Source organism: Centruroides vittatus, unplaced genomic scaffold (assembly GCF_030686945.1).
Source record: "Centruroides vittatus isolate TY-2023 unplaced genomic scaffold, ASM3068694v2 contig_885, whole genome shotgun sequence".
NCBI lineage: Eukaryota > Metazoa > Arthropoda > Arachnida > Scorpiones > Buthidae > Centruroides > Centruroides vittatus.
In genome coordinates, this window is record NW_027122577.1 from 358,315 (window position 1) to 385,555 (window position 27,241).

Sequence of the window (27,241 nt, forward strand, 5' to 3'; positions counted from 1 at the left end):
TTTATATTTTCAATAATTTAAATTCAAGATCCGTGTAGTTTTATGGATTAACGTCATGAATGTCATCATCAATCACTGTTCATTTGTAAAAGAGAAGTTGTAATGAAACATATATACGAAGGTTTTCATTTCACTTAACCCGTAATCGTTTCTAAAATGCGACTGGTTTAAAAATAACCGATCACGTAAGCATTAATGATATCAAGATTGTTTATTTTTTCAAACTTTACCGATAATATATATATTTTTTCACAAATATTGTCTCTCATTATCTTTATCTTTACTTTTTTTTCCAATATTTACAAATTTTCTTAAATATAAAATTATCAATAATTTGATAATTAATTTTTACGAAAAGATTTAATAATTTTATGTAAAAATATTAAAATGTTGGCTACATTTAAGTACACGCGCCATACTTAATTAAAATATTAATTTTTTCAACAGCGTTTACGCTTTTGTATACGTTTAAATGTATTTAATTTCGAAAGAGTGTAAATTTCACGAATTTCTTAAATATTCTAATTAAAATTATTTTTTCTTCCGTAAATTTATAACTGAAATATATGTTAATAATAATAATATTTTAATTTAGTTTAATTCATATTCTTTACTTTTAAAAATTTTTAAATGTGCTAAACTTAATTAAAGAATGATAATTGATTCCGAGTGTAATACGAAATGTGTTAAAAGCGATTTAAGAGAAGTGAAAAATGAAAAGAATAATAGAGAATTTATAATGTCCGCAGCCTTGTATTTATTTAAGGAAGTGTTCAAAAAGTACACAGGATTATCCAAACACCTCTGCTGGCATATTAATTGCTTCAACAGTATCGACGCGTTTGTTTTCTTTCATCTTCTATTGACAAAAAATGAAATAGAAGAGGGAAGAAATAAAATATCTATTCTAAAATAATACATAAAGCCGCTGGATCTTCTTCCAAAAGCACAATAGACAAGATTTTTCGTTAAAGTGTTATAATGTTGTTTTATTTCCAAATGCAAGAAAAAACAAATAACACAGTTTTCTTCCTTTTCACATCCGATATATATTTTTTTTAACTATTTAAATTATCGGAAGAAAAGCCACGAACGAGAGAAAAGAGGCTGATATTGTAGAATCCTTGTGTGTAGTCCAGCTTCTCATACATACGATATAAAAACAAACACAAGACACAGAAAAAATAGCTTCTTTGACGATGACACAATCTAATTGGCGTAAATGGAAGACGATTCTGCTTCTGCCAGCTGCTTTCCATGAGGTGTTATGGAGAGGAAAGGTGATATCCCGGCTGCAGTATTTAGGAGGGGACGGATGTCGATGTTGGCAGGCTGAAAAATATGAGCAAGTTAAAATCTAATTCATCAAATTAAACTGTAAGGTGTAAAACGGTCTTTTAAAATGTTAAATTATGTGTAAAATATTGTAATTAATAATATAATATCATTATCTCAAGTACATACATATTTTACAGGCGTTAGTTAGCAGATCTTAAATAATAAGGAAGCTGCTCACCTAAGAAATTTATATATGTTTTCGATCGATTTATTCTTCGGCGAGTTTGGATTTAGGACGTTTCATCATGGGCTGCACATAAAATGAGCAGGTAACCAAATCAGATATGATAATCGATAAAATATATAAAAAATATATGCAACACCAGGGAGTCCGAGAGTGGATAAAGACCAGTAGTAGGCAAGTTAACTCAGATGTTCCAATTATGTTTTGATAGGGACGTGTGGAATATTTGGTTTTTGGGAAATTGGATTTTCGGAATGGTGAGAGATGGAGAATCAGATGTTAGGCATTTAGGGTATACTTACACCTGGGCTCATTGCACGACCTACGGATGCTGAGCTGCGATTTCTGGCACGAAGTTTAGAAACAGCGTTCTCTGCCAAGTCTGCACGTTCTTCTGCATCTTCCAATTCTTGTTGTGCCTTACGGAATTTGGCGAGGTTGAGTGCAGCGATTTCTTCAGCTTCCTCGATCTGTCTCTTGTATGTTTTGATCTTTTGCTGCAATTTATCGACCAAGTCTTGCATGCGCTCGTTATTCTTACGGTCTTCGTCTCCTTGGAATTGCAATTCCTTAACTCTGCGTTCTGATTTCCTGGCATTCTTAGCAGCATCAGCGTGACGACGAGTTTCGTTTTCAAGTTCATTTTCCAATTCACGAACCTATGTTGAAAGTGTGAGAACTTCAGTACCGAGCATCTAATTGAACTATATCATTTTATAATTGAGCATTTATAAACAAACCTTCTGTTCGAGTTTCTGGATGATTTTCTTTCCACCTTTAAGAGCAGCTGCCTCAGCTTCGTCCAATCGAACTTGCAATTCTTTAATTTGTTGTTCCAAAGTCTTGCGCATCTTTTCCTGTTGTTGAGCGTGTTCTTGTTCAGCTCTAAGTTCATCAGCTAGACGAGCAGCATCAACCATAGCCTTCTTGGCCTTCTCTTCGCTCTGCTTGGCTTCATTCAACATTTCATCTAAATCAGCCTAAATAAATAAAATTAACATTTATTTTTAATATTGATTTTATAATCTTGTTTAATTGTTGTAAATTGTTTTATTAATTTCTGTCAGAAAATCTTACATGCAATGCTTGCATTTCGCCTTCTAACTTCCTCTTGGCCATAGAGAGAGATGAAGCTTGAGCAGAAGCGTCGTTAAGTTGTTCGTGAACTTCTCCAAGTTCGGTTTCAGCAGATCGTCTTGCTCTATCAGACTGTAATCAAAAATAATCAAAATTTAAGAATTGTTTATATATTGTTAATTAACATTACACAAAATTATTAAATGCTTACTTGTTCCAATAATTGTCTGCTCTCTTCTAATTCTCCATGCATAGCGTTGCATCGTCTCTCAGCCATATGGTATTGTTCACGCATGTCACTGCAAGCTCTTTGTTCATCTTCGAGAGCTGTCTGCATCTCCTTTAAGTTCTGTTGGTATTTCTTGATGTTCTTTTGGGCATCGGCATTAGCCTTATTGGCATGGTCCAAGGCAATTTCTAATTCATTGATGTCACTTTCAAGTTTCTTCTTCATTCGGAGAGCTTCAGCTTTGCCCTTAGCTTCGGCTTCAAGACTTGCTTGCATGGAATCAAGAGCGCGTTGATGGTTCTTCCTATAAAATTTACAAAATAATAACGTTTAATTGAACGTAAAATCAATGTACTAATTAAAGTGTTCTTTAGAATATCGCATTTTACCTGGTGTTGTCGAATTCTTCTTCTTTCTCTTGAAGTCGTCGGTCGATTTCTTGTCTAACCTGAGACAGTTCGAGTTGAGCACGGAGAACTTTGTTCTCTTCTTGTTCAAGAGCGGCTTCAGCTTCCTCTAAAGCGGCTTGGAGTTCTTCCTTCTCCATCTCCAATCGTTTTCGAGATTTTTCTAATTCGTGTACACTGCGACCACCCTCGCCAAGTTGGTCCACTAAGTCTTTTATTTCGTCTGGAAATGCAAATATTTATCATCAATTTCGAGATTTTAAGTGACTAATGATCGTTAAAATATTTTGAATAATATTAGAAGTATTTCTGTATGTAAAATAAAATCTTACCTTGAAGATTCTTATTTTCTCGTTTTAGAGCTTCGTAATGTTCTTGGCTCTCTTCGTATTGTGACCTCAGCTTGAACAATTCAGTGGAATAATTGCGACATTCTCGTTGAGAAGCATCCAATTCAGATGCTAAATCGTCAACTTTCTGTTTCCAGTCAGCAACAATTTTATCGAAGGATTTTTGTTTCTTCTCAAGAGAAGATGCAAGACCATTAGCCTAAAAACATGAATAGTAATTAGATTTATATAATAAATTCATTTTTAAATACTTTGAACAATTAAAATTAATTGTTATACCCTTTCAACTTCGATGGTCATATCTTCAACTTCACCTTGGAGACGAGATTTTGCTTTGTCGAGAGCATTGCATTTAGCATTCAACTGATCAATGGTTTCCATAGCTTCTGCTAATCTGGCATCGAGTTTCCTCCTAGTGTATAAAATATATAATGATAAATAAATCGATTATAATAAAACGCATTAATTTTTACAGAAAAATTATATACTTTGTTTCTTCTAATTCTTCCAGTCTAGCAAGACCTTCGCTCTCGTATTTGCTTCTCCACAATTGGGCTTCGGCATTAGCTTTGCTCATCTGCCTTTGCAGATCAGCTTTGGCTTCTTGTTCTTCCTCTAATTGTTCGCGGAGGCCATCAAGATCGTGTTCTAAGTTGCGGAATCTACCCATGATAGCAGATCGTTCCTGTATTACAAAAAATAAATAATATAGAAATGTAACTTTTAATTCCATAAAATAATTAGAATTTATTTATTTATTTTCTGTACTTACCCTACTCTCCTCATCGGCTGTTCTCCTTGCATCATCTAATTGTGATTGGAGAGATGATTTTAGTTTGCTAAGCTGGCTAACTTGAGATTCGGCATCTTCTAATTGTCTCTGCAATTCGGAATTCTCAACACTTAGTTTTTTCTTGGCGGCATCGTAATCAGATAAGGAACGGTTAGATTCGTCAAGTTTGCCTTGCATTTCTGACAATTGCATTTCTAATTGTTTAGCTTGTTTCTCAGCATTAGCCTGTAAATTATAAAATTGTAAATTATTCAATCATTTATTATTAATTTAACTATTTTCATAAAAATTTCAAATTTACCTTTTCCTTGCCTACGTGGTCCACGCTAGAACGTACATCGTCTAATTCTCCCTTCAGTTGAGCCTTTTCTTTCTCTAACCTATTAAGAAATTATTTCAATATTTCATTACATATTAAAATATCATATATGAGTCTAACTTCGATGTTTTATATAGATCTAATTTACAGTATTTTAAATATTGCTCAATATAGCTTTCTATATTATATTGAATAAGGTTTCTCTTAATCGGATAAACAGCACTACAATAAGATTAATTTAAGGCCAAGAAATGAGGATCGTAAGATAAAATAAAAATAATCTGAACTATGCATACTAGTTTACTCGATCAATTATAATTTTTAGATTTATTGTTACATTTAATTATTATTGGTAAAATAAACTCAATAGTCTATTTCTGAAAAATAAATTTATCTACCTAGCCTTCTGCTTGTTCATTTGGTCGATTTGGTCACTTAATTCAGCAACAACATCGTTATGTTTTTTCCTGAGATTGCCAAGGATTTGTTCGTGTTGCAGGTTAGATTCTTCCAAATCCCTCCTCAACTTGGCCATTTCGGCTTCACGTCTTTTGTTGAGATCGATCTATTTATTTTTTTAAAAAAAGTATTATTTCTAAGCTCCTATTTTAATTTCATAAATCGAAAGTGATTAATTTTTCAATTTAATTACCTGTGCAGATGTAGCACCTCCAGCCTCTTCCAAGCGCTCGCTGAGTTCATCAATCTCTCTTGCTAAGTCAGCACGTTGTTTCTCGGCCTAATTGTTAATAAACAGTTTTATTAACAAAAGGAATTATATTTAATTAAATTATAAAATTATTTAAAGAAGGGTGCAAATACCTTGGCGCGAGATTGTCTCTCAGCTTCAAGTTCTTCTTCGAGCTCTTCGATTCTAGCCTGTTAAAAATAATGACTATTATCAATAAATTATTTAATAGCTACTAATTCTTGAAATTATTCCTAAAAGTTTACAAGATCTTATTGTCAAATTTTCGAATTATTTTTAAGTATTTACAGAATAAATAAATTTTGTATAAATATATTTATCTGAAGAACTAATTACAGCAAAAATGGAATGCATAATACAATAAAAATATACAGAAAATAAATTAACTATGCAAAATTTAGAGAGAAATAGTATACCTATAGCTAAATATAAAAAATTGAAATCGAGATAAGTTTAGAATCAAGTGATATTTAAATTAATAAAATTTTATTTAGCTACTTTTTAATTATCGTATTTAGATTTAGATAAATAGCACTTCATATACATTTCAAATACGATATCAAGCCAAAGTCTCGGTTAACATTTGTTAATGAAAAGCAGTAAAGCTAAAAATAGAGTAACAAGAAGTGGAAAATTAGAACATAGTAGCGCTCCCTTGAAATTGTTACCTGCTATCCTTACTGCCAGACAATAAAGAAGAATGTTGCAAAGTGATGAGGCATGTTAGTCAGAAGACTTATTAACAAAGTTTCCCTACTTCGTAAAGAAAACGAACTGTACTAGTGCAAGTTGCCAACACAGGCTCTTGAGTCTTGCGAATTATTCGTTTACTTTCGGTGCTAAGTCGGTAACTAGGTGGACAGTAAGAAGATTTTTGAAAGGGATAAAAACTATCCTCGGGTGGTTTTAAGTTTGAAATGGTATCACTGTTAGATATTCCGTCCTCGATGGGTTGGGTATCACCATTAACTTGGATTGAGGGATCCATGTCGCAGGTTGGTACAAAAGCAGTAAAGTGACTCTCTTGTATACCGACAACGGATATAGTTGTTGAAATTCTATCCCAGTTAGAGATTCCATAAATGTTCTGCGAGAACCGAAGTGAGTCACATTCCACACACCCGTTTTTGGCAACAGACACAACACGTTAGGGAGGAAACATCGTCTAAATGGAATTCTCGAAAATTGCGGTTGGAAATTTTTTTCTTTCGCGTTATTTTCAGACATTATTACTAGACAGTTAAAAACTTCCCGTCCACTTTTTTTAAAGCAATGAGTTGGATATAAATTTTAAAAGGTTTAGAAGAACACGGCTATTGCATGCACTGCCTCCTGACTCATTGTATATCTGGCAACGGCACAGATGTTTCGACTCGTTCCGCATTCGATTTGAAAGTTTAAGATAAACTAACCGAAGACAGATCGTCTAAAGACTAAATCAATATTATAGGATGGTCTTTATAAGGTAAGTGACACTAATGAATGGACCAATGCCAATGGTAACAACTAAGACTTCCCGAAAATCGCCAAGAAAAAATTCCAAGTATGTTTTAAAAAAATATTTAAAGGAAACTTATTTTTCGTCACGTCAACACGTTTTAAACATAAAAGGCATTCCTCATTAGTTTATATACCTGAAGTTCTTTAATCTGTTTCTGCAGTTTAGCAACCAAACTCTGCTCGTCTTCTAATTTGGCACTAAGACTGGCCATTTCTTTGTCTTTCCTAAATATATTAAATTTTGTTTTAAACATTTACAGTTACAGATTAAATTTATTTATATTTTTCAAGACTACCTTTGGATTGTCTGTTCTAATTCTTTCTTATTCTTCTCTAAGTCAGCGATTGCTTCTTGAGCTAATTTCAGATCACCCTCGACTTTTCTCTTTGATTTTTCTACTTCACCTCGCAATTTCTTTTCTCTTTCAAGACTATCTTCGAGCTATTAGAATAAATGCTCAATTAAGTTTTTGAATATTGAGTAAATAATAATTTATCTAATCTTTTGTTACCTACCTCATCTAAGGTCTGTTCTAATTTAGCCTTGACTTTGTTCAAGTGGTTGACTTTGTCTTCTACAGCTTGCAAATCTTCGCCAGTTTTCTAGAATATAATATTATAATTAGTATAATATTAATAATTAAATAAATTTAAATTTATTTCTTAAATCTGATCTTTTGTAGCTTACCTGACTCATTTCCTGCAATTGTTTCTTTTCCTTGTTGAGCTTATTGATAAGTTCGTCTTGGTGTGCGATTTCATCGTTAAGGTTTCGGATTTGATGGTCCTTACTAGCTTTATCTTGTTCGGCCTATTTGTAATAATAAGTTTAAAATTCATATCTTCAAATAATATTTTTTTAATTAAATCCAACAGAAATTATTTCTACCTTTTGGATGGTCAGTTCCAAATCCTCCATATCCTTTTTCAAGCTTGAAATTTCACCTTCCAACTTCTTCTTGACACTGTTAAGGCTGGAATGAGCATCCTCTTCATGGCTCAACCTATCTTGCAATTCCTGTATATAGGATTCCATGGAATGAAGTACATCATTAGCGATTCCATTGGTCATTTTCTCAATAGGCAGACTAGTGTCGATTCCATCAACAATATCTGCCATTTCGATAGTATTCGAAAATAATTTGGACCGCTAAAATCACAGAACACTTTGAAAACACTGCACGTTCACTTGATTACAAAAACATCAAATTCGAATAATTTTCGAAGGACGAACTAGCGTCTCGGGATGTCCAAAGTCGAATGACTAAGACAATATTTTAAGACTCCGTATATTTCTATCAACATCATCACTTAGATGGGGAAGATGAACACCCACGCTCTGGATGGGAAGGGAGGAACAAAATAAACAGTCTGACGCATGCTCGGTAGAGAGATAAAAAGAGTAATGCGATACCCCATATGGTATTAGTAAGCGGTGTCTGCAGTGTAGCTTTCCGCATCACATACCAAGAATAGGAAAGAGTTGTACCATTGATGCCATTTGTGTCGGAATGATGCATGGATAAGGCACAGTAACAGGGATTCAATCCAAAAGGATTAAATTAGATAGCTCGACCTAATTATGCTGCTAAAACTATCCTCACTAGTTACCTATTAACTAAATGATTTCCTTGTTCACATAAAAATAGAATTTAATAAAATGGAATATATTATTTTAGAAATGAGTGACAGCTTTATTGACACATTTTGTAAATCTCGGATGAAATTCGGTATGAACAATATAAAAATTTAAATTCTGAAATAAATTTTGTAGACACATTTCAAATTCATTCCAATTTCCAAAACTGAAATATTCATTTTGGCAAGGTATGAGTAATTTTATACTTATATCTTACTGCCGTCATTACCTGAAAGTAATATCCAACTCTCCATATATAGAAGCGTCATCAAAACACGATTTTTATTTCCTAGTAATTTATTATTATTTATTTCTTTAAGAAGTTTATATTAGAAATAAATGTTTGCCGAATAACTGAAGATCGAAAGAGAAAATTCAAATATGAAAAAATTTATTGTTTATGACGAAAATACCCAACAGTAATTCTCAGTGTTTCTATTTGTGTGCTCGTTGGTGGTCCAAATATTTTCAAATCTTTTTAACTAAATAACAAAACTCACCTGAAGCTGAGCTTCTAAGTCAACTTTGATAGAAATAGTCTTTTGCAAACGTTCTTCAACGTCACCGCTACCGGCACGTTCGGATTCCAATTGCAAAAACATATCGTTCTTCTCCTGTAACAGTTTAACATTATGCATTTCCAGATCTTTCCTTAGTTTTTCTTCTTTTTGCAAGGCTTCTTCGGCTTTCTTTAATTTTTCTTCTAAAGCTTTTAATTCATCTTCTACTTTAGCCATAGTAAGCAAAGGCTTGACCTGTTCAATTGACACTTCGGCATCACAATCTTCATCCATAGCGAACAAATATCCAAATTTTTGACTTTACTAATATTTTTACCTTAGCGTACAATTTCCACCACAACCAGTTGCGGAGTGTAAGGAACCTTCGTAGATTGCGCTGGATAACCAAAAGGGCAACCCTATAAATGGAGAAATATGTATATCATAACTGTTGATCCATTGGTCCCGTGTTGACTGCTAATGTTTGTAAAACATCCAGTAAGAGTAACCCCATCCATAAGTAAAATAGACTTGAGGGCGGATCTGCACTCTACTAAAAATTAGTTCTCTGCCAAATAAGTAACTAACTACAGAAACTTGGCTTCATTCGCCATATTTCGTATTTAGGGAAATAAGTAATTACTAAAAAAGATACTAGGTCGACTAAAGGATTAAAAAATAAATCTGGGGTTTCTTACTCTTACTAAACGATACTCTTAAACGTTTACTGAACGATATTATTATCGTTTAATAAACTTTTATATTTTTTCTTACAAAAACTCACCTCTGTTCTTGAAGCCTCTTAAAGGTCTTGACGGCATTGTACCAACGGATCCAAGATTGCACCCAGGTGACAATTTTGCCAAGACGATCATCTCGCATTTCCTCAAGACGACCTAATACACCAGCTCTGAAGAATACCTGTTACATTCATGATAGATTAGTACGGTCGTTTTTATTACAGAAAAATTTACCATTCAAATGAAAATATAAAACATTTCACCTTTTTTCTTTCATCTCACGAGTTTCACGTGCCCTTTATAAATATAAGAAATGTTACCTGCCTTTGAACTACCGAATTTAAAATCATTTGGATCGAGCTGGATAGCTTCCAATATTTTTTCTGAGACATTTTTGGCATCCACAAAACCTTTAGGTATAGCATTAGGAGCAAGAATGGTGTATCTAGGAAAGGATATGGAAGAATAAGTAAAAGGAAGGGAAATTTTAGAGGATGGTTTCTTCAGGTCTTCATTCTTCAGATGGATAATGTTAATCATTGAAAAGAAAAGGATTATTTGTTTCTACTATTATTCGGAGGAAAATATTTCTTTTGAAGAAGTATAAAAGGATATTCTTGTAAAATTTCAAGTAGAATATTCTATTTTGGTTAAATATAGATCTATAAGGAAATAATGAAAATTTCTAAACTATTCGGCGAAGAGCATTGGCCATTTAGACGAAGGTATTACTAATAAAATTCTAGATGAAGTTGAAATAAAGGAAGTAAATGTTTCGTGCAATAGTATTGGATAGGAATAAGATTCGAAATAAGAATTCTAGCCGACTATTATGAGAGTATTCATGGAGAAGATAACATTATTATAATTGTGAAGGATTTGGGAAATAAATGATTATTTTTAATTCAGGAAATAAAAGAATAAGATAATACCTAATTGGATCTAATGGGCTTATTTCTATTATCTAGAAAATTGGGTTCTTAAATAAAATGTACTTTTCATATAGGAAATAGACTGGGATATTTTATTTAAACTTTTGATAATAGGATTTCTGAATAAGCAAGAGATAGGCTTCTAGATTTTTTTTCTAAAATTAGAGGAAATATTCATGGGAAAATGATCGAACAGGACTGGATGGGGTATGGACTTTTTTTCCTTACCATTTCTTGCATCAATATTAATTCAATCTAATACCCTATTGTGGGGAGAGGCTACAATACATGCCTTTGTTAAACCAAGACGATAATCATTTTCGTCGAGTTGGATGGTTTTCAATACACCTTCTGCAACTTGTTTGGCTTCAACGAATCCTTTGGGTACAGCATTGGGGGCTAAAATTGTGTATCTAGAGAATGCAAAATGTTATCAAAATACACGGTAATTAATATAAAATTTAAAATATGGGGAAAGAACTGTTGATGGAAAGTCAAAACTGGGTTCTAATGGTCTCAAGATTTGGGAAGTTGCTAAAAATTTCAGGAAAGATGTATGGTATCAAGAAATAATTCACATGGGTAAAATATTAAAGGAATCATGGAAATCATGGAATGTGAAAAATGGTATTCTGTATTAAACTGTTTCATTTACAACTTAGGATAAAAAGGGTAGGGTATAAAATTATACTAATATAAATTTAAAAAATTATGCTAACACAAATTAAAAATAAACTTTATTACAAATATTTTCAACCAGTAAAACTTACCTTTGTTTGAAATCAGGATACACGATTCTGTTGGGGAAACCTTTCCTGCAAATACGGATACCTTCTAGTACACCATTGCAAGTCAATTGATGCATTACCAAGTGAGCATCAATAAGACCTATTAACACAGCTTACTATTAGTCCGTAAATATTTATTACTTTAATTATTTTATCTAAAAGTTTTTATTAATTACTTTTGGCGTTTATTTACCATTATTTTACTTTTAAATATAATTTAATAACTGAATTAAAAATAATAAGCTATAAATCTATTCAAAGATTCAAAAACATATATAAATATATAACTGTCATATGAAACAGAAGGATATAAAAGGGGTAAAATAGAATAGAATAAATATGCATGCTAATTAGCTAACTTAGGATAATGCGGATAATCTGGAAAAATTTATCCCAGACTAATGATATTAAAACCAATTTATATATAGAAAAATAAAAGAAAAATTTTATGAAAATTTATTTTCTTAAATAAATCTTGATAAAAATTTCTTTTTAATTTTTCTTTTTTTAACACCAACTTACCTGGAGTTTTGGTTTCATTAGGGATGATGCATCTAACAAAGTGAGGACTTGTGGTATTAAGGGTACACATCAATTTGTTCAATTGTTCCTGTTATTAAATATTAAGGGAGAAAATGAGGAAGGTTGGAAAACCTCTGGGTAAGATCACAGGACTGAAGAATAGCATAGATGAGAATTATGAGCATCAAACTGCAGAGAAGGATCATGTTTGGTTTTAATTGAATAGTTAAAGAAAAGTGACATGTTTTGACCAGGAATATGAAGAAGTTCAGAAGAAATAGTAATGATAATTTTTGCTGCTTTTATAATTACCTGGTGTCTTCGTTTCATTGGGGATAATGCAACGAATAAAATGTGGTTGAGTGCTGTGTAAACTGGTCATCAGCCTATTTAATTGCTCCTATAAGCATATATATATAGCCAAAGCAAATTAAAACAAGCAAATAGCAAATAATAAATATAAAAAAATTATCTTCATTTTACGGTAATCATTTACATCTTCTCATTCATTCGTGTTATCATTTAAGACTAAAGCAGTTAATAAGATTAATCAGTAATAAGACTTTTAAGCAGAAAAACGACATTTAGATATGTCGAAGTGTAAATAAATATATGGATAAATATTAATTTCTATGGATAAAATAAAGGACTGTGTAATTGAAAAAGATGTTTGAAGGAAATTTTTAGGATATTTAGATCTATCGGGTTCGGTTTTGTTTTTAATTGGACAAAGAGAAGAGGGCCTCGAATAATATAGAATTCATATAGAAATGTTTTAGGTACAGATTCAAAGTATTTATGGAATGAATGTTTTTATTTTAAGGCAGATTAGGAGGTTATACAAATATTCAAACAAAGCAAATATAATAAAATAAAAAATAACTTATTTAATAAGCAACTATTCTACAAAATTAAAATAAAATTATAATTAGATAAAATTCAGATATTTTTAGTATATGTTTCATTATTCAATGTTTCAGAAGGATGTGAAATAATCAGTTGATTCGTCACTTTAATTATCCATAAACTTGGCGCTATTCATCTTTCCTGCTTTGCTTTATAAAAAGTGTCATTACAATTTAATTTAAAAATTAAAATTAAAATTCAAATAAAATTACAATTATTTGAAATTTAGAATTTTAATATTATCTTCAAAATCCTTTTACTTAAATATTTAAAATTTTACAATTAAACGTATTCTTTGATATACTGTAGTATGAAATTTCAAATAATATAGCTTTCAAAATATATAGATAAAATTGGCATTTAAGTTTTTATACTAAATTCTCACCTTGTATAAACCAGATACAGTCTGGAAAGCGGAACCCTTCTTTCTGCCACCACCTGAAATATATGCGAGTAAGAAAAAAAAAAATGTAATTTGAAAATTATTTCATCATTTCAGAAATACCCGATTTCCGAATTAAAAGGAAAAATTATTAACAATGACATTAGAGAGATAAAAATAATTTGGTGCAATTGATTTATCTTTTATTAATTTATACCAATTTATCCATAATTAACTCATGATAACAACGTATAAGGGCAATCAGCACGAAAGAATATATGATATCAGTTAGCTTAAAATTTAGTAATCGCTTAGATGAATGATTAATTTTTATATCTTTGCCTAATTTTAAATTCGAAACTCACCCTTGCCGCCGCCACCGGAGTCGGGAGCAGCACTTTGTCCTGGATGGTCCTCGAAGATCCAATTCACAAGTTGGTTAGAAGCATGTTTTAATTGATCAACGACAGTGTCGTTCAGAGGATCCTTGTTCTTTTCTAACCATCCAGTTAGATTGTATGGTACCTATAATAATTACATCATTTTACAATATCCATCTCCTCATTTTTTAAAATACTTTTGTTAAAATTATACGTACGGTTCCGGCATAATGGGCGATGGAGAAGTGAGCTTCAACCTGACCAGGCTTTGGTGGTTTTGGTTTCTGGAAGTTAGGAGACTTGCCCAAATGGTTGTTCTTCAATTTTTCCTCAAAGGACTTATCAGTAGCCTTTGGAAACATAGATTCTTCTTCAAGGATGGACAAGATACCCATGGGCTATTTTACGAAATTCTTATTTTAGTACAATCTAACTCGCCTTGTAGAGTTTCATTAAAATTAAGATTAATTTAATTATAAACATTTGCTGATTTTATTTTAAACAATTTTCATTGAAATTTAGTTTACAATTAATCGTAGTTTAATATTTAAAATCTTTATTTACTTTTGAAATAAGTAATTTTAAATTTACTTACAATTCGAAGTTACAAATGTTCTTAAATCGAAGAAGAAATTTATATTTCTAGTATTTTTAAATTAGTCACAACAAACAGTTTCTACGTTAACTATTCCAAAATCTACATTTAATATCTAATAGTAATAATTTGCACGAACTAATCTAATTTACATAGTATAAATAAGTGCAGGGAATTAAGTAACATGTAACATTTCTACCTTCTCAATTAATTCGATGCAGGCTTGCAGATCCATACCAAAGTCAATAAATGTCCAATTGATGCCTTCTCGTTTGTATTCTTCTTGTTCCAATACAAACATGTGATGGTTGAAAAATTGTTGCAATTTCTCATTGGTGAAATTAATGCAAAGCTGTTCAAAGCCGTTGAACTACAAGGTTTTAACAAAGGGTGAAACATTTATTTGGTAAAGGAGGGAACATATAAGGTATGATAAGGGAAGAAAAACAAAAATAACTTTTGTTAATAACACATATTCTACTCTAGTCATCACTGCATCTACTTCCACCTATGTTTAGCCACTATCCACTTTAGTCCACTCATGCTGTATTTATTCTCTCGCGAATATCATACCTTCTCGATTAACTCGATACAGGCTTGCAAGTCCAAACCAAAATCAATAAACACCCAATCTATTCCTTCACGTTTATATTCTTCTTGTTCCAAAACAAACATGTGATGATTGAAGAATTGTTGGAGTTTTTCGTTTGTGAAGTTGATGCAAAGCTGTTCAAAGCCATTATACTAGCAGAGGAATAGAGGAAAGGAAAATATAATAATAGGAAAAGCAAGATTGAAAGGGAAGCATTCGAAGAAAATTTTTTAAAACTCGTAAAAAATAAGAGAATTATAAAATAAAATAAAGATAGAATAAAGAAGTCTTGGTAATGTAAAATGAAATCATAAAACATTTTGTAATACTGGAAAAGTTGAGGAAAGTAATTACTCAGGCAGAATGAAATTAAATTTAAAATGTGATTCATTCGTAATAAAGTTGAGAAGGGTTAAAAATCTTACAGGAAAATAGAATTTAAAAAATGGATTGAACAGTTTATAAAAAAATAGATTCATAAAAATTGATTATTTCTTTTCTAAGATTCTATTAAAGAATAAATACAGCTGATATTTTTCAAAAAAGGTCTTAAAAAATATTTATTGAAATAATTTTCTAATATTATATAATTAATTTATATTAAAATATTTAAAACCCCACTAAAAATTTTGAGTTTTATAAAAATTCCAATAATTCAAAAAAAAATTATCAATAATCTATATTTAATTTAATAAGTTCAAGCAAAATAAATTAAAATTAGGCTTAATAAAAATTTAAAATATTGTATATTTATGATTGAAAAATAAAAAAAAACTTTAACAAAAATTTAATTTAAAAAAATTTCAGTTGTGTAATATTTAACTAAAAGATATACAAAGAAATATAATTTTTAAAATATTTCTACTAAAAATATGACATAAAATTTTAAAAGCAGTTTTTATATTTTAAATTTATAGAACAAATAACTTGAAATCTGTTTAAGTAAAAAATTATATGGACTTACGTCGAAGATCTCAAAACCGGCAATATCCAATACACCAATGAAATGTTGTCTCTTTTGCTTTGTATCCAGGGTTTCGTTCAATTTCTTTACCAACCATTTGAAGAGTCTGTCAAAGATAGCTTTAGCCATCGCACCAACAGAGGCAACTACCTGTAAATCGTAATTATAACAATTTAAACTCAATATTTATACATTTTATAATTTAAGATTAAACAGATTTTAATAATTAAAATTAAGTACCTGTGTAACGTTTCTTCCTTGTGTTACCATTTCGTTACCGACTTTGATTTTGGGTTTTACAATATTCTTGTAAAGATCAGCAGCATTGGTACCAAGCAAGTGAGCAATACGCTCACCTTCTTCTGTACCATCAGGTTCAGCCTGTTCTTCTCTGGGTCTTTGCTTAAATTTCATCTCACCAAAATGCATAACACTAGAAGTGATAGAATAAATATCTGCCTTTTCTTGTGGAGTAAAGCCCAATACATCAAAAGCTTCCTGTTTGTTAGAATTATGAATTAGTAATAAATCTTGAATATTTTGATTTTTAACATAATTTATTATGTTAAAAATCAAACCGTTTAATAAATATACTGCGATAAATATAAAGCGATTGAAAAAATAATAGCAATGAAGCAATTAAGTAAATAAAATTAGTGAGCGAATAAAGAGGAATTAGGTAGTTGGGTAGAATAAAAGCAAGGAAATTATAATAAATATAGAAAAATAAATTAATACCCCTAGATGCTACTTCATATACAAAGCTATAAATGCGTTTTTGCGTAAAGCAATTAAATGCGATTTTACTTATTTTATGCAAAATAAAAAAACCAAAAATAAAAATCAGCCAGGCAGCAAAATTGTGCAAAATTCTTTTTAAGTACTTACATCAGTAAGTCTGAATTCTTCAGCATCATCTACATTTGGAATTTCAGTCTTACCCTGAGACACGAAATGATAGTCATAGATATTATCGGAAAGTAGGATTTTCTCTGAGGTAAGGAGAAAGTGAAAAGGAAAGAAAATACTATTTAGTTTTATATTTATCAAGTAAGATATCATAGAATCTAGGATATTAATTAGTTCATGAAAAAGAAAATATAGCTACAGAAACTGTATTCATTGTTTTTAATAATATACATTATAGTGTATGGGTAAATTGGATAAGTGGATAAGACCTACGAAATGGAGTTTGGACATTTGGGTTCAGCATTATATCCAGAAAATATAATTATTGTAGATTGAAGGAAAGTCGTTTGGGGCAAAAGATGAGACTAAATCTGGCAACAGAGTATAAAATTTAGACCTAAAATTCCAAATGATCAAAAATGTGTAGACATTTATAAATCAGACGAAAATTGCATCTAGGCCATCTATCTTGGAATAATATAAAGAGATAAATTTGTAAGAAAGTAAAAGAAAAGTTCTTGAAGACAGTTGAATTTTGGGATATACATAGAGAGAATTCAAGGGGATTCGTGTTTTCTCTAACTTATACTCACATCTGTGAGTCTCAATTCTTCAGCATCATCTACATTTGGGATTTCAATCTTGCCTTGTGATACAAAGTGATAATCATAGATATTGTCGGATAGGAGATTTTTCTCTATTTGGGCAAATTAAATGAACAGGATATGTATAAATAATAAATAAACAAAATAAAAAAAGTATTTATGAAATAACTAAAAATAAATTAAATTAAAAAGAAAACTTAACAAAATAATTATTATATAAATAAATGAATGTTGTAAAACTGTGGAAATGTAGTAACCTATATGAAATAAAAATAAAATACATTTTTACTATTGGTTATGTTATTTAAATTCATGTTTTTTTTTAATTTTTGCAAAGTTGAATTTAATCTCAAAAATGTGATAATTGAAGAAAAATAAAACTTAATCTTTAACTTAAAAAAAATCTAACTCAAGTTTTTGTAGAAAGAAAATAATTTGAAAACTATAATACTTTGAAATACCTTATTATAATATTATTTTACTAAAAAGAAAAACTGTAAATAATCATTCTTAAAAAATATCATTGCGATAAAATTATAAATAAAAATAATATAAACAAAAATATTCCTTAAGAACAATAACAGTTAATAATAATACAGATAAAATCTTTGTGTGATAAATATTACTAATCTGATGAACAATAGCATTTACGATACTATAAGTTATTCGATTAATTTATTTTGACAAAATATAAAATAATAAAAAATGAAACAGTAAAAGTTTTTAAATGTTTGTTTTATATATATATATATATATATCGCAGTTAAGTTTTGTAATTATATTATATTTATATATATATATATATATATATATATAATATTAATCTAATTACAAAAACTTAAACCTGCGACTAATAACTAATCTACACATAACTATGAATTATTCAAATGTCACGAAATTATACCTCTTGTGCCTGGAATACCCTCGGACATTATCTGATAGAAAATATGGTATGATCTTTCCAAAGGCTGTTGAGAGATTACACGAGCCTTTTCTAATAGATCTGAAAATTAAACACACAATTATCAATTAACTAAAATGTATTATCACCATTATTATCATTATTATTTTTTAATCATAATATATTATCAATACTTACATGTTTCAATATCTGCACCGGCCAGTTTGCCCATGGGACCGAAATGAATACGGATAAATTTACCCTATTCGGGGAGAAAATAATTGTTAATCAAATGATATACATATGAAACTGCAGAGTAAATAATTTTAACACATATAATAGATTTAACGGTAACTATTTTTTGTACTAATTTTCGAAACATTAATGTAAACATTTAACGTAACGACATTGTCAATAAAACACTGTTTTTAGTGTATAGTATAGTAAAAAATACAGTATAAAGATAATATTCCTCTTAAATGCTTGAATGTATTAATTTTTCTAAATTATATGTTATATTTTATAAAATAATTTAACATTTTATATTAGAATTACATTATATGTATTAGAAGATATTAGAAAAATAATACTTTAATAAATTTTATTATTAAAGTGTTATCTTTTTAGCTCTTTATACTGTATCTTATATATAAGCCATATCGAATAATGTTAACTAAATGCAATGTTTTCAATGTTTCAAATTCATGTTTGATCAATTCCTATTCTGACAAATATATAATTGCCAGATTCGATAGTTATCATGATATATATTTTAATATAAGTGAGTGACAATTAAAAAAAATGCATAAAAACAATCGGAATAGGCTATAACAAATTATTTATAGTTTTAAAATAATTTAATTTATCTCATGATATCAATATGTGTCTAGTCGGTAAAGAAACACAAATCTTATTTTATTCAAGCATCCAAATAAACATTAGTTAGGCCTATATTAACCTGAACGTCATCTTAGTTTAAAAATTGAACAATGTTGAATAACATTCTGGTAAAAAAAAGAATAAAATAATTTTCAATATTTATTAAAATGAATTAGTTTAAATAATGAAATAGTAATTTATTTGCCAATTTCCTATAAATTTCAAAAATTATACACTTTTAATATTCAATATCCAAAACAAAACATCATCTATTATGCGTATCGTAATTCAATAAAACTATTTAAAATTTCTATATGAATCCTTTAGGATAATATCAATAACTTTTTTGTATCTATATTTCGTGATGTACACAAAGCATGTTAATATTGGTATTAGATATTAAGGATAAAGTGAAACTTTGCATTATTGTGTTTGTTACTTTTGTCTGTATGTGTTTATCTTATTCGTTATATTTTTAAATATTTTTTAAATGTTTAATATTTCTATAAATGATTATAAAATAAATATATATACTTACGAAACGTGAAGAGTTGTCATTTCTTACAGTCTTGGCGTTACCGAAAGCCTCTAGTACAGGATTAGTCTGAACGACTTGATCCTCCAAGTTGGCCTAAACAGAAACATTTAATGTTCAAACACATGACTAAAAATAAGTAAAAATCCTTTATAATCGCCTTCTGAAACGACGTCAAATATGTGTGCTCAACATGCATAAATAAAAGCAGCGATAAAATCCACATCTATTATTTTAAAATACAAAAAGCTACTTGAAGTTTTATTTTGTTGCCTGCCCTTCTAGCAAAATATTAAAATATATATACTAATGGTATTTTAATTTAATTTATAATAATCTTGCTAAAGAATGAGGCTAAAAAATTATAGCCTAATATTATTTTAAAAATTTTGCTTCTTTTCTGCCAGAATCATGCAGAGAAAATGTATGAAATTAAAAACTGCCACGAAATTAATCGTCAGCGATATCCACTTTTAAACTACTTTTGCCATTTATTTAGATAATAAAGGCAGTAAAGCTTGAATACATTTAAATATAAAGAGCACCAAGTTTGAATCGTCGTAACTATAAAATGATAAGTTAATTAGAAAGATGTATAATTTAGTTAGTTCTGTTAAATATTAAAAATAAAGGCTTTTAATTTGCATGCAAGCCATATTAGAATTGATGTATTAAAATTGTGTTTATTCACAAAGTATTTTAGGAAAATGAAAATTATATGATTATTATGAGTTCCAATTGAGGTTCCAATTATATATATTATGAATTCCAATTGGGTGAGGATTTCGAAGTCCTTAGGTATATGGTGTCATATCTGGAAACACTGTATTAAAGGGTAAAACGTAAAGTCTTCCAATTCTTCACTTAGGAAAATATGGTAATTCAACATGCTCAGTTGGGAAAGGGTGGATCTCCGTTCAGGACAACAAAACATTTCATCACAAGAATACCTTTTTCTCTTTTTTTTCTTCTCCTTTTTTGGGAGCGGAAGCACCGACGTTAGCAAAGTAAGCAAGTACTTTCTTCGTGTTTTCTGTCTTACCGGCTCCAGATTCACCGCTGAGTTAGAAAGAAACATTTTTGCATAAAACGCTTACATCCTAAAATAATATCTTAGGGTTTTGGACAGACAGGTGGGATTGGAAGGAAATGAGGTAGAAAATCCGGGAACGTTCTTGGATGTTGTTTGATTGGTTGAACCGGGTGTTATGTATGTAGGATAGATATCAATCGACAGTAAAGGCTGAATCGTTAATAAAAGGCTATACGTCTAAACAGTATCAATTAGCAACAATTTTCCTTTTCCAAATACAGATAATTTCTTACAACGTAAAATTTGGATTTCGTTACACCTTAAAAAATATTTTTATAAAGACATTTACTTACGTAATCAACATGGACTGGTTCTCACGGTCTGCAGAAAGATAAACATTTTATGAATGCGAGAATCATATTTTAAATGATAGTTTTAAAAACGATATTTTAAATTAGTAAAAATATTATTTTTAAAATATTTTCTCGAAAATATTTATTATAATATTAACAATTGGTTATTACATTTCAAGAATATAATTTAACATAAATAGTTAACTTTAAACTAATTAACAAATTGTTTTAAATCAACTTTAATTTAATAATATCCTAAACTTATACAAACTTAGTTCGTTGTTATACGAGTATTAAGGTTAATTTTCCTGATCGAATAATTCTACTATCCGGTTGTTTTGATTAAAAACACGCACGATCGTGTTTTTAATCCAAACAACAGGATAGTAGAATTGTTCGAATACTAAGTTTTGGTTTAAAATACGATCGTGTTTTAAGTGTTTTAAGACAAAAATTAGCTGAATAAATTAAATGTTTATAAAATCTAAAGATCTTTAATGTATTTTTTAAAACCGGATTAAGTAACTTAATTTAACGTATCTAGTCTTACAGATAGATCTATATCTATATATATATATATATAATTACCTATTTTAATTCTAAATGAATGAAATTTAATGCCTTATTCTGTTTTAAACTTTATAGATGTTATTTAAATTTTTTTTCTTTTAACATTTAAAATTGATACCAGAAAAAAAAACGAGCAATTATTCGTAAAGCATGAAGGTGTTGGTTTGATTATTTCAAATAAAAAAAAAATTACTCCATCGATTTACTACTGGTTATACGAAAAATCGTATAACCAGAGAGCGTATGATATTTCTACGAAAAAGCAGAGTATATGACGGTATGTCCTCTACTATTTTTCGAATTAAAGATATCATACCGCCGTATATCTTCCACTACAGCTCTGTCTATATTAAGCGCTCTTATTGTATAGGCTATTATTGCTATTTTTATTTATTTATGCTATCAATTATCTCAGAAATAATTAGCATTTAATAATATTCTTAAACAACGAGAAATTTCTTAACATTGATAATATTTAAAAAGTTACAATATATATATATTTGCTCCCGTTCAAATGTTAAAAATAAAACGCCTAAGTTACAGTATAGGCTAATCTGAAAATACTAAAATCTAAACAATTTGTTTATGTTGCAAAAATAAAAGCTTAGCTTAGCATATTTGTATGTAAATTTATCTTAAGTTATTTACAATCACCTGTTATATACATTTATCTCTAAATACATCATTTATTATTGCCAATTAAATTAATAATTTATGATTTTATGTAATGAAAGTTTAAATCATGAATTTGAAACCTGGTCTCAAACGACCGTCGAGGGGTCGATAAATTACTAGGAGTAGGTGAATAAATATATTTTTGTTATATTTAAAAATATAATAAAACAGCAGTGTATAATAATAGTAATCGTATATCTTTAAATTTTAGTAAAATACAAACGTTTGGATTTTGATTTAGGTTTAATAAAAATAAATACTATCAATTCCTATTTGATTTCTTTATCTCTTCCTATTTGTAATTTATTCATATGTTTTATTAGTATATTGTAGAAAGGGATCGACAAGCAAAGCCAGTTGAGAAGTCCTAATTTAAATTATGTTCTTCCTCTGAACAAATCTAATAAGAATTCCTAAATGTATCAGTGATATAATTTTAAATCTATGTAACCCTATTAATTTGCAAACGTAAATTCACCAGATCATTTGAGAAGATATTCTTTAAATTTTTCATAAAATTTAAAGAATAAAGAAATAAATTTTCTTTAATTATATAAAGATATGGTTTATTGTTTTAACTTTTCGAATGAAAAAAAAATCTTTATGAAATTGAAAATTTGATTTTATCAGAATGAAAATTACAGAAAAATCAAACACAAATTTCGGGGTTATAATAATAATAATAATAATACTGGTAAAAAAAGTAATTTTAAATTAGCCATGGCTCTAATGTATACTACAGTTAATTTAATTTATAGTTGTATTAAATTCTCTTTTCCTGACACCTGCGATCAAATATTTGTTAGGTTAATTCCAAATTTTTAATACAGAAAATATTAATGGAGATATTCTTAGAGTTTTAATAACAATACGTAAACAAATCAATTTTCTACTTTCGTAAAATAATTTCGAAAACTGAAAGTCACTTGTGACAATTAATACAAATTTTACAAAAAGTAAATAAATAAAATTTATTCTGTTTGCAAGTGTAATTAATTGCATTTTATAAATCAAAATAACAGGCTCTTGTAAGAAAGTTTCTTTGAGATTTAGTATTGTATTTTATTTGAAATTAATGTTAACTTTAGAAATTATTGGCCTTCTAAATTGCAATAGGGTAACATTAATATTGAAAATAATTTGAAATTGAAAGTAAAATGTTTAATCATACCAGATGATTTTCAATTTATGCGATAATTTGGAATAATAAGAAATTTAAAAATTTCTGTTTAAATTTAAAACAAAACGTTGAGTTACTATCAATTCTTAAAGAAAACTTATTTATAGTTCCTAGCAAGTATCTGCCAGGAAGCTGTAAAACAGATCTCCTACAACGGATTTTAGCGGAGGAGCGAGCCTATTGTAATGTTCAAGTAATGCAATAGTGTTGTACCTATAATTAACGATGTCTCCTAAAAATAAATGAAAGAGAAGATTACAGTGAAAGACTGTTGTTTAACTTGCCAAATATGGAGTGAAAGAAAGAAGAGACGAAGGGCGAGTCCAAATTTTTATCCGACATTCGCATACATTATGCCGTCCCAGTTGGCACAAGAACATTAGCTGACAACAGCATGTTATTTTCATACTTCTATTTTATGTTTATTCCTTTATATAGTAAATAGTTTACACGATTTATTTTGTTCTGTATTATTAAACTATAACATAACTGCTGATTTTTATGCTAATATTTTTATTTGTATATTTAGTGTAATAATTCTCTTTGATTCGAGTAACTTACTTGTCAACATGTTATTATAAGCACCATCAGCAATAGCAAAAAGATGGGGTGGTACTTCTGTACGCCTTCTGCCTTTGTAAATTTGAACAGCACGGTTTGTGTAAATGGGAAATCTCTTGTAAGGGTTGATAGCAACGCAAAACAAGCCAGAATAGGTCTGTAAAAATAAAATTACTTATCTATTTTTTTGTTTCGATGATATATCATACAGTTATAATCTTTCAGCGAAATACTTACGTAAATAAGCTGAGCAACGTATCGTTGTTTTAAATTATGCAATACACTGGCATCGTTCAGATATGTCAAGTTGGACATATCTTCGCATTTTTCGTATTTGGGAGGATTTACTTGTTGCAAAAGATCCTTCTTAACTTGACGGGTCTAATAAAATGTTTTAAACGTAATTTTAAAATGAATACATAGGTATATTAAGTCATTTAAAAACTGATATTTAATAATGTTAATTGACTTTTTACAAAAATGAGTATGAAACGATAATTTATTTTTAAACAAAAGATATTACTAATTGTAAATAATTTTCTACCAAATTAATTTTTGTTAAAATGCATTTAAAGCTTTTAAATTTATTTTTCTGTTTTATTAAATAAATCTCTTGCACTTACCTCACCGCCTTCAAGTTCAACGGTAACCATGTCTCCTTTTGTGCTTTGGATATTACCAAACAAATAGCACTCTTTTTCATCTGGGATCCATACCATCTTTTTGCCATCGTATGGCTTGGCCTGATCTTTCAATTTCTGTTCTCTAGAAATGAAGAGGTATGGTGTAGGATCAGGATCGTCCCCTACTTGCTCGACCTTTCTCGGCATCTTCCTTCTTGCAGAACTCTGCTTTCAGAAGCTAAAAGCTGGAACAGATTGTGGTACACACAAGGCAGAACAGCCCTCGATATCTCCTATTCAAAAATAATATTTGAGATTTTATAAAGAGTTTAATATTTTAGTATTATACGAGTATTAAAAGAAATTAATTTAATGATACACTATTAGTATAAAAATTCGAAAAATAAAATTTATCTTCTTAAAACATTATCTCTCTGATTAATTTTAAAGGCATCAACTAATTGTTACTCTTCAATATTGTAAGCTAACATCAAGATGTACAAAATAAAAATATATTTCCTGTAAAGTTATTAGTCCTGCTTTAGTTTAATAATTGAATTATTTTAACAGTTAATTTAGAAAGTTAAAATTAAATTATAATAAAAATAAAATAAGCTTAAGTATTCTTTAAGTAAGTCTATCTAAGCCTAAGTATTAATTAAGTCTATTTAAGCCTAACTATTAATTACTAAAAACTAAAACTTCAAAACTACAGAAATCAAACAAGGAGGATATGGACTACACAAGGAACAGATGAGAAAAATTTTGGATGAAGCCGCTCTAATTTGAAGTACGATCAAACTTCAATAGGTGAGTATGAAAAATAGCACAAGCTCTATCCACTATAGAATAGTAGCAGAAATCACTTAAAGTATCCCGGCAGAGGTAGCAGACAATCAACACATAATATAATTTCCGTACAACAATAGTAGGCTTAAAGACAATGCAAGCTACAAGAAGTTTCACTTACGTTCGAAAGCTATTCTGTAGTCACTCATACAAACAGTGGTTTATAAACCCCTGCAATCGGATATCAGCTAGCTTTCGGTAGATGAGTGAACCCATCCAGCTCTCTGATTGGCTGAAGGAATAAGAGGGTGGTATCATTAGAATTTGGTTCAGTCTACCAGTGAATACAATACAGTGGCAGAAATGACGTGACACTCATCATACCTTATAGGGAACAATGGTACGATAGTCACTCGTGGAATCTGCTATTAGCACATCTGACCCGTTCTTCTGTCTCTCTCTATTTCAGTATGGGATCCTCCAGCAGTAAAATAAGCTAAATATAACTATACAATAATTACTTGGACAAAATCTTTGCAATAAGTGTCTTCATTATTATCTACCGTGAATCATCAATGATTTTTTAAAAGCATAAAGCTAATTATTATAGCACTAAAAGTTTTAGCGATTAGTGTTTCCTAGCCCGACATAGCGAAAAGAAAAATATCGTTCATACATAAATTAAGATCACCTGCCGTCAGCCATTTGACTCATTGCCCAAGCAGGTCGTATACTTCTATACAACCGTAAGTTAATGAGTCACGCTCAAATTCATAACTTTTGAGAAGTTCCGAAATAATATCTACTTTATGAATTTAAAAGTTTGATTTACATTTTTAATTCTGTTTATATTTCTTCACGTATATATATATTGTATTAAGCATACTTAGTTTTTAACTTAAGCATCGTTGAGTCCCAAAATACTTTAAAAATTAACTACAGTATGCAGTTTTATTAACGGATTTTTATTCCTGTAAAATTGTTTCAACAGCCTAGCACGAAAGCTATGCAAGGAAATATGCTTTTTTTTATTATCTGTAAAGTGTTTTTTGTTATAAATCATGCTAATAATTTATAAAATAGCTTCGTTTCTTTGAAATTATTGACATATTTTCTTATTTAGATCACATCGTGTAAGCATTATATATGCCATTAAATTTTTAATCATATTTAATTTTTCAATTAAAATTAAGAAATAACCAAAACATAAATATTTAGCATAATAAATCACTTTAAAAAGTATCTTAGAAATAAATAATTGATTTCGTTCCTGCATAATCGTTTTTATCCCAAGGCCAATAATTTAAAAATAGACTGGGATAAAATTTTGAACTTAAACATAATAATAACATGGCTTAGAATAAAACATACCAACAGTTAGAATGTGATTCGTGAAATTCAATAGAAAATATTAAATAAAAAATTATGTTTATAATGGTCTGTTTAAATGTTTTTAATATGGAAATATTACTATTTTCATAGAACATTACATTAAAAATTTGTTTTATTTAAAAAATATTATATCAATATAATCCTAATATTAAATAGCTTATATTTAAACAGTAAATATTAAAATAAAATGACACAATTTCTTTAATTAGTTTTTCTCAATTGATAAATTCTAAAATCACGAAATTAAAATTATCTAAACAAACAATAATTTAACTATAATAAACTGATAAATTTATTACAGATTTCAGTAAACCTTTTTAGTGAATTTATCGTTATATTTTAAACGACGAAAAACAAAAAAATACAATAAAAATAAAACTATTTTTTAGG

At 29.1% G+C, this 27,241-nt stretch overlaps 1 protein-coding gene across 11 annotated transcripts in view; it reads right to left on the minus strand.

The window, feature by feature from the left end:
• Positions 1-733: 733 nt before the first annotated feature.
• The window catches only part of LOC136983738 (myosin heavy chain, muscle-like), a 133,956-nt gene continuing 107,448 nt past the window's right edge, over positions 734-27,241 (minus strand). Inside the window, exons 1-42 of one of the 11 annotated variants that reach the window (XM_067280572.1) lie at positions 25,641-25,725; positions 24,671-24,963; positions 24,285-24,428; positions 24,048-24,204; positions 21,062-21,089; positions 20,626-20,734; positions 19,679-19,771; positions 18,460-18,523; positions 18,265-18,363; positions 17,349-17,452; positions 16,087-16,344; positions 15,847-15,996; positions 14,864-15,034; positions 13,914-14,093; positions 13,681-13,840; positions 13,319-13,371; positions 12,340-12,427; positions 11,488-11,605; positions 11,010-11,130; positions 9,830-9,966; positions 9,383-9,464; positions 9,046-9,300; positions 7,796-7,924; positions 7,595-7,717; positions 7,423-7,509; positions 7,203-7,348; positions 7,041-7,131; positions 5,520-5,576; positions 5,350-5,436; positions 5,096-5,262; positions 4,680-4,758; positions 4,358-4,603; positions 4,074-4,270; positions 3,865-3,997; positions 3,568-3,784; positions 3,218-3,458; positions 2,811-3,132; positions 2,600-2,731; positions 2,263-2,502; positions 1,825-2,181; positions 1,517-1,588; positions 734-1,332 (exon numbers count right to left, since the gene is read on the minus strand). In XM_067280572.1, the coding sequence (XP_067136673.1) occupies positions 1,547-1,588; positions 1,825-2,181; positions 2,263-2,502; positions 2,600-2,731; positions 2,811-3,132; positions 3,218-3,458; positions 3,568-3,784; positions 3,865-3,997; positions 4,074-4,270; positions 4,358-4,603; positions 4,680-4,758; positions 5,096-5,262; positions 5,350-5,436; positions 5,520-5,576; positions 7,041-7,131; positions 7,203-7,348; positions 7,423-7,509; positions 7,595-7,717; positions 7,796-7,924; positions 9,046-9,300; positions 9,383-9,464; positions 9,830-9,966; positions 11,010-11,130; positions 11,488-11,605; positions 12,340-12,427; positions 13,319-13,371; positions 13,681-13,840; positions 13,914-14,093; positions 14,864-15,034; positions 15,847-15,996; positions 16,087-16,344; positions 17,349-17,452; positions 18,265-18,363; positions 18,460-18,523; positions 19,679-19,771; positions 20,626-20,734; positions 21,062-21,089; positions 24,048-24,204; positions 24,285-24,428; positions 24,671-24,877 (5,871 nt within the window). In that variant the 5' untranslated portion in view covers positions 24,878-24,963; positions 25,641-25,725 and the 3' untranslated portion in view covers positions 734-1,332; positions 1,517-1,546. Of the gene's footprint in view, positions 1,333-1,516; positions 1,589-1,824; positions 2,182-2,262; positions 2,503-2,599; positions 2,732-2,810; positions 3,133-3,217; positions 3,459-3,567; positions 3,785-3,864; positions 3,998-4,073; positions 4,271-4,357; positions 4,604-4,679; positions 4,759-5,095; positions 5,263-5,349; positions 5,437-5,519; positions 5,577-7,040; positions 7,132-7,202; positions 7,349-7,422; positions 7,510-7,594; positions 7,718-7,795; positions 7,925-9,045; positions 9,301-9,382; positions 9,465-9,829; positions 9,967-11,009; positions 11,131-11,487; positions 11,606-12,027; positions 12,116-12,339; positions 12,428-13,318; positions 13,372-13,680; positions 13,841-13,913; positions 14,094-14,489; positions 14,661-14,863; positions 15,035-15,846; positions 15,997-16,086; positions 16,345-16,734; positions 16,839-17,348; positions 17,453-18,264; positions 18,364-18,459; positions 18,524-19,678; positions 19,772-20,625; positions 20,735-21,061; positions 21,090-24,047; positions 24,205-24,284; positions 24,429-24,670; positions 24,964-25,640; positions 25,728-27,241 lie in introns of those variants that run through there. The other 10 variants (XM_067280571.1, XM_067280568.1, XM_067280570.1 and 7 more) reach the window with 10 other exon arrangements.